At 41.6% G+C, this 12,307-nt stretch overlaps 1 protein-coding gene and 1 long non-coding RNA gene across 2 annotated transcripts; both read right to left on the bottom strand.

Annotated features, from left to right (window-relative positions):
* Positions 1 to 1,284: 1,284 nt before the first annotated feature.
* Positions 1,285 to 4,193, bottom strand: LOC309673182. Its single transcript, XR_014269297.1, has 3 exons — positions 4,128 to 4,193; positions 2,654 to 2,700; positions 1,285 to 1,403 (listed from the first exon to the last, which is right to left on the bottom strand). It is a non-coding gene; the product is annotated as an uncharacterized lncRNA (long non-coding RNA).
* A 25-nt stretch (positions 4,194 to 4,218) lies between these two features.
* Positions 4,219 to 8,957, bottom strand: LOC309676355 (cell surface glycoprotein CD200 receptor 1-A-like; the record flags this gene model as incomplete). The annotated part of the gene is made up of 4 exons (XM_082488893.1): positions 4,219 to 4,223; positions 6,116 to 6,364; positions 7,762 to 8,070; positions 8,891 to 8,957. Coding segments are annotated over 4 exons (630 nt in total), but the record flags the coding sequence as incomplete, so codon positions are not given.
* Positions 8,958 to 12,307: the final 3,350 nt, after the last annotated feature.

Raw genomic sequence — 12,307 nt, 5'->3', positions numbered from 1 at the left:
TACCTGCCAGGCGTGACGGACTGCCTTTTGTAGGCACTTTTCACTAAGGCAGAGTCGCTCTTCATGCCTTTCTGACTAAAATGAAAGGCTGGAGAGATGTCAGTAGATGCCCACCACCCATGTCTATTTAGAAGTGCTAGAGTGAAGTGCAATTAGAAGGCACTGGGAGATCCTCATGCCTAAGAACACTGAAGGAGCAGAGATTAATTCCTCCAGCAACAAGCAGGCAAAGGCTGTTCAATACACACATTTGAGTACACCCATTGCTGCATGAGTGTTTGGAGGGTTTGAGAAATCTGACAAATGAAAACAGAAATGAACAACCAGTCGGGGGTGGGGGTGGGGTGGGAGTTCAGCTTGGGGGCATGAGCATGAGAAGAAATAAATGATTTGGTTAGAGGTTTTTTTTGTTTGTTTGTTTTAAACAAGCACACCACCTGCATTTTTCACAACTTAACACTTCTGTTCTCAGTAAAACCATGCTGTGATCTCAGCTTCTAAAAAATTAGTCAATAAACACTTACCCAAATAGCCCCAGAAATCATTTAGGTAAATATTTGCATATTTGCACATTTACTTTAAAATGAATCTTAGAAAAATGCCCATTGCTATTTCTCATTTCCATATCAAGTACGATTTCAAATTGGCTTTTTTCTTCTTCCATTATCAATGCAAACAGAAAGTTTAATTGAAAAAGAAATACATTAAAAAATAAAAAATACACAAAGATGACAAATACCAGATTATCATTTGCCACATGTAATTATCTACCCAGAAAGAAAAACCTCTTTTATTTCTTCATTTCTGCTGGATGCATTTCTTTGACCTTCTATGTTTTGGGTCCCCTGTGTCACTTCCTGGCTTCCACCACAAAATTGCAAAGAAAATGCAGCTGTGAAAATGGAGAAAAGTGCTACATATTCACCAACAGTCTGTTGCTGTGGCACAGAAATATGTCAATTGTTGATTTGAGGGAAGACAGCACATACATCTGGGTCCACTTTCAAACAAAATTCAGATATGTATTTCCCCAGCTCGGTCTTTAAAAATGTCAAATGTTTCAAGAGCTGATCTTTAGAGAAAGAGAGAAATAATTTACTAAAAGAGGTTGCTCTCCCCCACTGTCTTCAGGTCAGGAAGGACAAAGGCTTTCGTGGGGCAGTTTTGAGTGTTCTTTTGGCCTGCTATGCCGTAAAGTCTGAGATTTGCTAGTTGAAGTATAAGTTCAAGTAACTGAGTATCATTAGTAGCTGAGCTGGTATTAGACTGCTTGTGCCTACACTGTTAATAGTTCATATATATATCATTCTTGGATTGTAATTCTGATAGATACTCTCTGATAGCACAGGAGGCTTGACCGCTCCTGTCTTCTCACATGATGGTGTGGACCTGAAGTTCTTAGTCTGCAATATAAAGAAAAACATGTACCATTATATTAGATTGTAGAGTTTCGTGGAACCATACCTACATAGTCCAAACAAAAAACAAGACCAGAAGAAACCGGGTAGGTAACATTACTTTTGCAAAAGAACTGTTATTTCTCTAAATTCTGCAAGCACAGAGGGTGAAACCTGAACTGACAGAGATGCAACAACCGCCTTCACAAAGCCTAAACAGGACGGCCTTGGCATATTTTTTTCTTAACGTGATTGAAAACAAATTTTGAAATGTTGGTATTTTCAGCAAAATAGATAATAATGAACAATGTTAACTTCTCTGAAAAAAACAGGCGGGCCACAGGCAATCCAATTTAGGCACCTAAAATTACTGGAAGCTTTTGACTTCGATCTCTGCAACTCCCACTCCCGTCAGTCAAATCTTCCTGAATGCCATAGAACAGCATATCAGGAAATTAATCATTCCAACTTCAGAGCATTGTTTGACTGGTTTGCAACAAACAAGACACACGGCTATAAATTTAAGCGTGAGCAGAAAACAAATTATGAAATAATTGCTCTTTCAATGTACATTAAATGACGCAGAAGCCCTGAGAAAAGAGCAGTATATTATCATGCTGTTAAATATGTATCACGACACACTGGAATTAGAGAGGAAGTAAAAGTTGCGGTGGCAAATTTATCACTGCTCTTTTCTAACTTCTGAGTGTTTGAACCGCAACTTAAAAAATAAAAGTTTCATAGCTGTGTTTGTCTCTAAGGATGTGCACACTTTCCCCTCATTGTAAAATGTGTGCCTGTTTTCATCCGATCTCTAATCAGGCAGGTTTCTGCCATCAAGTGCAATACACATTCTTAAGCAAAAGATCAGAGTTAGGATTACTCTGTGAAGCAGAAATGTGAAAACATTAACTTTTGGAAGATTTAAAATTCAGCTTAACCACTGGCATTTTAAATATAATTTATAGTATTCTTGGGCAGGAAATGCACTACACCACTCTCAAGCTAGTGCTTAAGCAATGTCTCGGATACTCTGAATATACATGAAGATAGGGCCATCCAAACAAGAGGCACCCTCCCAGACACACTGTTCCTCATTCCCCCCTCCAAGAAAACACAGAGGTAAATGGGAGTTTTGTCAGAGCAGACACACTGCAATGAAATCGCATGTTTTAGTGAAGAATACACACACACACACACACACACACACACACACAAAAATGCAAAGCACGCACACACAAAAAAAGCCCACTTACTGCAAATGGTACTGCCACCCCACGTGCTGATTTACGTAACCTGAAAGCTAAAAGTAGGATGTCAGGAAATTAAAATGGTTTGACAGGGCAAGGTGCTGTTATGTCTACAGTCCTCCTCTAGCTGCCCTCAGCTGTTGAAAGATTCTCTTCAAAATACAGTTACATTCATAGGTTAAGTTCTTATTTTTTATGACCTGCTCTTGAACACACTGTTGTTTTATTTTTCCCTTCGTTGGCAATTTTGGTCAACTTGGGAGACGTGACTGAATTGACTCAGGTGCATATTTTGTCAGTTCTGCAGAGACACGCTGGGCCAAGGAACCCGTCTGAGCACATTTTCTCTTCTCCTCACCTGTCCCAAAGACGCACATCACACTGTGACAGGGACAGGCTACCCTCAGAGTGCTGCAAGCACTGGTCGGTACTGCCACCACCAATGACAACTGTCCTTCTGTTTTCTTCTCCTGTCTTTTTTTTTTTCTTCTTACCCTGCCTTCTCTGCTCTTCTAGTGCACACCTGGCCTCATTGTCACCTCTTGCCAACCCTCTTTCACCCCTTTTGTTCAGATGTGGTTCATGAAATACATCTGCAATGTAATGTGCCCAGTGCGGGGGAGGATAATCTGAAAGCCACTGAGCACAAAGAAGAAACCCAGAGAAGCAATAAAGCTAGAGCAGCACCAAGGCAATGGAGGGGAGTAAATAAGGCACTCCGATTCTCTGCAAATTCCCTCCATTTACAGTTCACCCGCCTTTACGTTGCCTTCTCCCGGTGCTTCAACTCCTGCTCTCCTGAAAACACTTTTGCCTTCAGCCTGTTATTCTCTCTTCCTCCCATTTTAAGACTCCACTTGGGCTTCTACTACCTTCATACCCCATCACAGCCATCTTACTCGACTCCAAGAATAGCAAACCATCATCTGAGTTCTCAGTATCAAATTCTTCAGTAAGAGGCTGGCCCAGTGTCAGTGAACTCTATAAGGCCTGAGAAACTGAGAGTGTACCAGAGGGAAGTATGTACATTTGCCCTATTCTTACACATGCTCAAGGGAAAACTTATGATTCCTGATAGAAATGGGGAGCTTGTTTGTGTCTAGTCATTTGACTAATTTGTGAGCTGTCATTATTATGTATAGAATATTATGTCGGTAAATGCAGAACAAGCAAATTAGTCCTAAAAACTCAAAACCTACCCTACTCTCAGAAAGAATCTGTTTCATCCTGGATGACTCTCTGCCATATATATAATGCATTAATATAATAATAACTATGGCTCATACAAAACTCCAGACTTGTTTTAATGTTCCACCCCTTATTTTTTTAGGACTTTTCCAAAAGGGCAATGCATCATATATGGACATTTTCCTCAATCTTTGCCTCCCACCCCACTCTCGGCAATAAAGTACACGTCCTTGTACATGCACGTGGTCAGCAATGGAATTGTAATACATTTCAGGCTTATCGAATGACTTACCCCTGCACCCGAAAATCAAACATATAGTCACACCACTGACAGCAGCAACACTTGCAGAGCCTCCTATCATGAGATAGGGAAGGCTGGGGGAAGTGTCTGAAAGACGAGAAAAGAAAGCTAGTTACAGAGCTAGACGTCAGTGTGCACTGACTACATGATGTTACTACCTGCCTTAACCAGAGGAGAGAGCTAATCCACCACCCCCGCAGCTCAAAAGAGCTGAGAGACACAGATGAGATGTCTGGGGACCAACCAGCAGTAGGAAACCGCCTCTGCCACCCAGTCAATTCTGTGTACAAACACGCTTTCATTTTCAATTCGGCTGCCTGCACGATCTCCTTTTCTTCCAATGCTATTAGCCCTGCAACAACAGAACTGACCAGCCAGCCCTGCAAAATGCTGTTATTAATGACTGGTCTACGCCAACTTGTGTCCTTCATGCCTCTACTGAGATATTTTGGTGATATGAGCACTTGTTTAGCTGTTCTTACAAATGCTACTGGAACAGACTTCTAACAGGTCTGGCACAGTCAGCTGAGAAGCTGAATTTTACCCTTTACTACCTTTGAGCCTGGGAAAGATCACTTTAAAGACACAGACAGACATTTTCCAAGGAATTTTTCTCCAGACCATCACCACTGTGGGCAGCTGGACAAAATTCAACCTCTGGGGTTCAAAACTTGACATCAAAAATTAGTATTAGCTGCTGTATCACAGCAGCTGCTGAAAGCAACTTTTCTGTCATCGGTGACTAAAAAGGTCACTGAAGCAGTGTATCAGGTTTGCATGGCAAGGTTTTGGTAGCAGGGGGGCTGCAGGGGTGGCTTTTGTGAGAAGAAGCCAGCACTTCTGTGGTAACATATTTAAGAAAGGGTAAAAACTGCTGTGCAAGAGCAGCTGGGAGAGAGGAGTGATAACATGGGAGAGAAACAGCCCTGCAGACACCAAGGTCAGTGAAGAAGGAAGACCGTGGTGAGGCAGGCTGTCCCCCTGCAGCCCATGGAGGACCACAGTGGAGCAGATATCCACCTGCAGCCCATGGAGGTCCACGCCAGAGCCAGTGGATGTGCCCTGAAGGAAACTGTGACCCAGAGGAGAGCCCCTGCGCTGAAGCAGGCTCCTGACAGGACCTGTCACCCTGTGGAGAGGAGTCCATGCATAAGCAGGATTTCTGGCAGGAATTGTGACCCCGTGAGGGACCCATGCTGGAGTAGTCTGTTCCTGAAGGACGGCATCCCAGGGAAGGGATCCATGTTAGAGCAGTTCATGAAGAACAGCAGCCCATGGGAAGGATGCACATTGGAGAAGTTCATGAAGGACTGTCTCCCATGAGTGGGACCACACGCTGGAACAGGGGAAGCGGTGAAGAGGAAGGAGCAGCACAGACAAAGTGTTATGAACTGACCACATACCCCATTCCCCTGCGCCACTCAGGGGGCCGAGGTAGAGAAGCTGGGAGTGAAGCCAAGCCCAGGAAGAAGGGAGGGGTGGAGGGAAGGTGCTTTTAGATTTGTTCGCATTTCTCACTATCCTACTCTGATTTTATTGGCAATAAATTAAATTAATCTCCCCAAGTTGAGTCTGTTTTGCTCACGACAGCCCATGTCCTTTTGTTGACCCATGAACTTTTTGTCATAGTTTTCTCCCTTTGTCTTGTTGGGGAGAGGGAGCGATAGAGCGGCTTGGTGGGCACCTGGCAGCCAGCCAAGGTCAACCCACCAAAAGCAGAATGAGGAACTCTTGTAAAACAGATCGGGGATAGAGAGAAGTGTACATTGAAAGTTTCTCCATACAATGCCAAGAAACATTTGGTTTCAACTGACTAACTCAAAATTATTAATTTCTCAGTCAACATGCACTAGGACTTTGCCTTATAACCCCACTAAACAATCTGCAGAGCCCTGGCATTCAGTGGGAACAGCTGCACAGAACAGCACAAAGAAGCCCAAGAGCACGATGAAGAGCAATTACAGAACAATGTTATTTACATGACAGGTTTAGGGACAGAGTCTGATTTGTAGCTGGGTGGGTAACCAGGCAGGTGGCAGTGGGAAGCATGCTGTTGACCCAGCCTAGGTAGCTCACTCTGGTCACTGTTCCGTTGGGGTGATGGACTTCTTCCTCGATGCTGTGATTACTTGCAGGGATCCAGGAGATGTCAGCAGCTGGCTTTCCAGCAGACGCTTGACAGGCAGCCACCCTGTTCTCATCACAGGTCAGAGTCACTGTAGGAGGGACTACAGAAGGAAAAATAAACAAGGCCACAACCATAATTTCTAGTTCAGTATAAAATCACCAACTGCAAAACAGGTGGCATTTTTTAGTTTGCCTGACCAATTCAAGAGATTTTTAAATAATTTGGAATATTAGCATCAACGACCTTTTAAAAAAAAAAAAAAAAAAAAAATCAAAAGTCCAAAGTGAATATCTCCAAAACTAGCTAGCTGCATCTAAAAATACTGTTTCTTCATGTTTCCGAAAGATGACTCCAGTAGTAACAGGAGATGATGAGATGACAGAGAAGGGTGGATTAAACGAAGACTTATAAGTACGGAAGTGCACATACTGAAGAAAACACATCTTGCTGAAATTCCAGCTAAAATATTAAGGAGATTGGGTAGGTAGAATCAAAAATTTGCTAGTTGGGAAGTAAAGGAGGAATCGGACAATACTGTTCTGCATAAAGACCCACAACTCATATTCTGCGTTTGACAAAACAGGCAAAGGCTCAGACAACACCTAAGCCATTGTCAGAAAGGCAAGACCCTGCAGGGAAGAACAAAAAAGATAAAATGACAAAAATTAATAATAGCAATTATAGAGTTCCAAAATTGATTTCCCATAATTTTTATTTATATTCAGAAGGCTTAACTAGTATGTCCAGAACACAAAATCTTCTCCTATGTTTGGTTTGGTTTTTTTTTTTTTTAATTTATGGAAACCTTGAGATAGTTTACCTGACTATCTGAAAAAGATGATTTGATGTATCCCTTATATTCTTTTGTTCCTGCCTATGTTGAAAATAAAGTAATTTCACTTTTATTTTAGAGATGCAGTCTTATAGACAGCTTTCAGTATTTCTGGAATAGTGAAATATTTCCAGATAGTGTCTGAAACTTTTGCTTCCTTCCTATTCAGCTTTTACCCAGAAAAAACACACATTGACCTCATTGTGAATTTTGGTTCAGCACCTTTTGCTCAGCTTATAGTGGCAATATTTATTTGATATCTTCTGTATGCATTAACTTAACCTAGAATGTATACTCCTGGTTGTATGAAAATTCACACAACATTCAAACCCCATGTTACACCCAAAGAACTCTCTCAGAAACTGTGCAGACTGTTGGATTTGTGTATTTAAAACCCGGCTCATGAGTCAGAAGTTAAAACACAAACACAAAACCCCCAGTTTATTTCTCCATAGAACCACCAAGTCCTATTGCATAACTCTTTTTCCCCCTCTCCAAATAGCGACACTAAATCAGCTTACCTCTTTATTTTCAATTTCAGCATGCATCCAAAATTAAGCTGGTCTTTCACCACCAAATCAAATCATTTTGATCTACACAAACAGAGAAAAAAACAAACCAAACAAACAAAAAACCCACAAACAAAACCACAAGGTGTGTCTTACCTATCACAGTCAGAGAATAGAAAAAAAGAAAATTCCCTTCACTGCTGACAATTTCACACGTGTAATTTCCCTCATCACAAAGGCTGACAGGGTAGATACGAAGAGCAGGGTCGCTGTCAGGTGAATATTTCCACGTCACCATCTCACTGCAGTTTAACTTCCTTGTCTCATTGTGATCACTTCTATAGGCCAACAAGCAGCAACTGCTGCATTCCATCTTCCATGTCACCATTAGCAAAGACATCTTGGAGACGTAAGGGCAACTCAACACAGCCTCATGACCAACCTCCACACTCACCATTTTGTAAGCTACATAAGAAGAAAAAAAAAAAAGACATTAAAAATGATGCTACAGCCACCAAAGTATAGGAAACTCTTGGCTTCATCACACTTAAAAATTTCTACTTCCTACTGTACTGACAGCCTTGGGGACACATTGCCCTGTACAGACACAAGTAAGCAGTATTCAATTTCCAGGTCCAGCATCCTGCTGTCACTTTTTGAAGTCTGGAAATGTGGTGGAGATAGTGTGTTTCCACTGTGGATGCTGTGCAGGTATGCACGCTGATGCGCTGCAACTCCTCCATCTTTTTTTTATGCAAAAGATGTCTATCACTTTAATATGGGCTTTGAAAAACTGATGGGAAGGGCAAGATTCATCCTTAAGGGAAAGGAAACTACTTTAAAAAAAAAAAAATATATTGTGTTATTGAATTAGGTGCCTTGGTTAAAGTGCAAGTAAAACCAGAGACAGCAGTGGAACATGCACCTGTAACAAGGTTAAAACCCAAGATCACTTGGTGCAGTAGTTCACCAGGCATATTTAGTAAGGGGCATACGGAGATCCCTTTTCTACCAGAAATCATAGCTCTCCTGATATTGTCCCAGTTGAAGAGGAGATGGGTCTTCAGGTGATCTGCATTGGATTCTGATCAGATATATCATCCTGTGCCACTCTGAAAGGCACACGATTATTTTGCCAGCTGAGGCAACATCATCACTCTTTGCATTCACGTTCAACAATATGCAAAATTTCCCCTGGCCAACAGCAAAGTTTCAATGTACTGGTCAGTTGGAAATATAGAGTACCAAAGAGTGCTGCATGTAGTTCTAGATCTTTCTCACTTACCTGTCCCTTCAGCCAGATTGATTAGCAAGAAAAGGAGTGCAGCCAGAACCACCCACGTCTGAGCCATCTTTACCAAAAGGAATCAGCACTGCAGAAAGTGAAGGCAAAGAAAATGGTATGTCACAAATTTTTGTGCAAATTCCTTCAAAGAGAACACGTAGTAAAACCTCTGTCTCCTTTGAAAACAGAAGTTCTAAACAAGACCCCAGGTCAAGTATCATTCTCGTACTGAAGAAAGTAAAGCAAAAAGGGGGTTGAAAATAAATAAAACACACTACTGTTTACAAAACAAGTTTTAAAAATCCAGGATCTCTGATACCATTTTACTGGCATCTCTGGCTGCTCACTATTCATGCCCAACTAGCTAGCGCAAAGATAGCTACAGACCTCTTATCGCCACTTCATAAACTTACCTGCAGCATATGAAAGCAAAAAATGTTTTTGCAGGAGCAAACACGCACGCATTACAACTCTTTCTGAAAAATCAAGGTACCAGCATTTACAGAAAAATTCAGGATCTAGACTTTATCAACTATTTGAGAAAGAAATTATTCCTAACCCTTGCGTGCTTTTAATTTCTTGAAGGGTAACTCCACTTCTGTAGTGGAACAAAAAGAGCAACCGTCCAACTGCAAGAGATCAAAAGCATGTGAGTTTGTTTCCTGCTTTCATAGACACAGTGAACTAAAAAGGCCTCTAGTAATTTATGCTATTCTACAGCTATATATACTTTATGACAAACCATACCTTATAAATTGCTAGCTCCTTTTTGGCAAAAGGGCAGTGGTAAGATTGAGACAGTGCTGTCATCCCAACACATTGTTTTCTGGTTCACAGGAAAAAGCAGAACTCCATGCTATCCGAAAGCTTTCCAATCAAAATATATATGGTTATCAGTGGAGAATTTCGATGTAAACCCATTCAGCTCTTACTTGAACATGGATTTGGCCAAGAACTTCACTGATACTTTCCTACGGTCACATATCATGCATAAATGACCGCAATTTGGCAAGGCAAACTTGCACTACACTGTACTGCAACATATTCCTGTGTATTCTCACAGTCAAACTCCCAACCTTTTCTGCCCAGGTCTCAAGGACGAGCACCCTACTGCATGGTTCTGTCACAGCAGAAAGGTTCACAACCAATGCACTGCTGTGTCCCCAGCCAGCTGGGGGATAAAGCCCAGTGTATGCCTGTTTCCACAACACTACAGTAGCCATATCCTGACTGCAGTTTTCTGATGTTGCAGTCAGAAAACAGTGGCCGCGCTTTTGTCTTGAGCCCCCCTGCAGCCTGCCCACAAAGCTATCTCATTTTCCATCCCTCGCCTCTGCATTCCCTCAAAGCGTCTTCTTGGTAGACCTTTTGTCATCCTCTCCTTTATGCCGTCATTGGTATCTCTTTAATCTTTTACTTTCTGAATCAGTCACCCGCCGCTAGAGATGACTGGAAAATTGTTTCCATCCCATGGGAAATAGTAATGTGTTGTTTTCATTCCCAAGTCAAAACCCAATAGGCACCAGACAAGCAAATATCTTTGTGCAACGGCTAATTCAGAAATGTCGCATGTGTTGCAACAGGACTTTCCTTCTGGGCTATTTAGATCACGCACTGTTCACACCCATATTTAAATACAAGCATGCTTCTCCATACGTGCCAAGAGAAGGAGGAAATACAGACAGGGTTCACTGCGCACACAGAAACCTAAATCCTCATCTGACATCTATTACTGTAAAAGTAACAGGTTTCAATTATGCAGCATTAAAAATTTCATTTTAAATGTAAAACGTATCAAGTGAGGACACCTGGTGCCCAGAAGAAAAACCAGAACATCGCCACACTTGTGGCACAGAAAGAACAAATGCTGCCACATTCGTGAGCGGAGTGCAAGAGGCAAGAGTATTTTCTTAAACACAATGCAATACGTATGCACGTTCAGAAAACAGCCTGATGGTTTTCTTCACCGTTCTAACAAAGCACTGATGCATCTGGATGAAAAGCTTTCATTGCAACCTGGAAACAATGCCAGTGCAACCACATTGATCAGTATTCTGCTACTAACGTGCACGAGGCAATGAAACTCTTACATTAAAATAATCACAAATTTAATTTTTGTTCACTTAAAATCTTTGCCACAAATGAAATATTTTGTTTTGTTTCATGTTATTCAATGCTGTCGAAAGGTTTGGGGTTGGGTTTTCTTTGCAATTTGTATAAATTATGTATGCAAAAGTTGCTTTCAAACAAAAAGTTTGAATTTTTTTTTTAACCAAAGAATAAAAAAAGATGCTTTTTGACCAGAATTATGTACTGAATTTGACCCAATTTGCAAATAATTTTTCAGTCTCTTTCAAAAGAAAAGTAAAAAAAAAACTTCCACAATGTTTATCAGCAAATTCAGTATTCACCAATTTTGATGGATCTATAAATATTCATAACCAGAATATTGTCATATTGGAACTTGTCCCAGAGAACTATCTTATTTTAAAATGCATACAAATCTCATATATGAGGTTTATTTGCTCAAAAGAACAGGCATTAATGATTAGAAATGGTGCCTCACAGAAAGAACAGAGCATATTACTCTGTTTAAATATTCATGTATGAAACGCAGAATTTAGACTGCAATTTTTAAGGTTCACAATCCTTGAATACTTGTGCCTGTAAGTGAGAAGTAAGTCTCAAAGTAAAACTCAAAAAGGAGAAACCAAGCACAGCTGAATCAAATTCATTTAAAAGTAGCAAATGAGTATTTGTGGATTGTCTTGTGTTATTTCCTTTGATGGAATTAAAACGCCTCAATAACTACATTAAAATAAATTAAAATTTTTACTCAGCCTTGACGGCGGTGGCTGGCAAAAAAAACCCATGCGATCTGCGCGTCACTCTTCCATTAGCTTCAGCCTTCCAGCTGGAGAACGGCACCGCTCACGCTCGGATTCCTCCCAATGAATGCTGAGGCTGGAGGAAAGTTACCCGGCTGTCAGCCTGGAGAAGAGCCCTCCGGCCACGGGAGCATGGGAGACAAACAGCAGCAGTGCCAGCGTGCTTCGGTCTTCTGAGACTCGTTGTCCTGGGGATGAGCAGAGAGACGTTAGCGCACGCAGACGGTCCAACGTGGACGCCGGTCCTGGTGGCTGCTTATGGGGTGGCTCCTGCGCACCAGGGGACTGCAGAGATGCACCTGGAGCTGCTCTCCCACTCTGTCCTCACGAGGGGCCCGGAGAGAGTTACAAAGGAGTGAGAACTATCTCCGTTCAGGACTCTCCATCCCAGATAGTCCCTCTTTTCAGCTGTACAGGTCATTGATTTCTTTTCATTGATGCTCCCAAGATCTTAACAGTCAGCTGATTTGTCTCACAGACAGACACAGCCTCTTCCCTCTCGGAAAGCGCTCAGTGAAAACAAAACATT

Source organism: Vanellus vanellus (genome assembly GCF_965231255.1).
Source record: "Vanellus vanellus genome assembly, chromosome: 1".
Taxonomy (NCBI): Eukaryota; Metazoa; Chordata; class Aves; order Charadriiformes; family Charadriidae; genus Vanellus; species Vanellus vanellus.
Note: the sequence above shows the minus strand (reverse complement) of the source record. Positions and strands in the feature narration are given on the sequence as shown.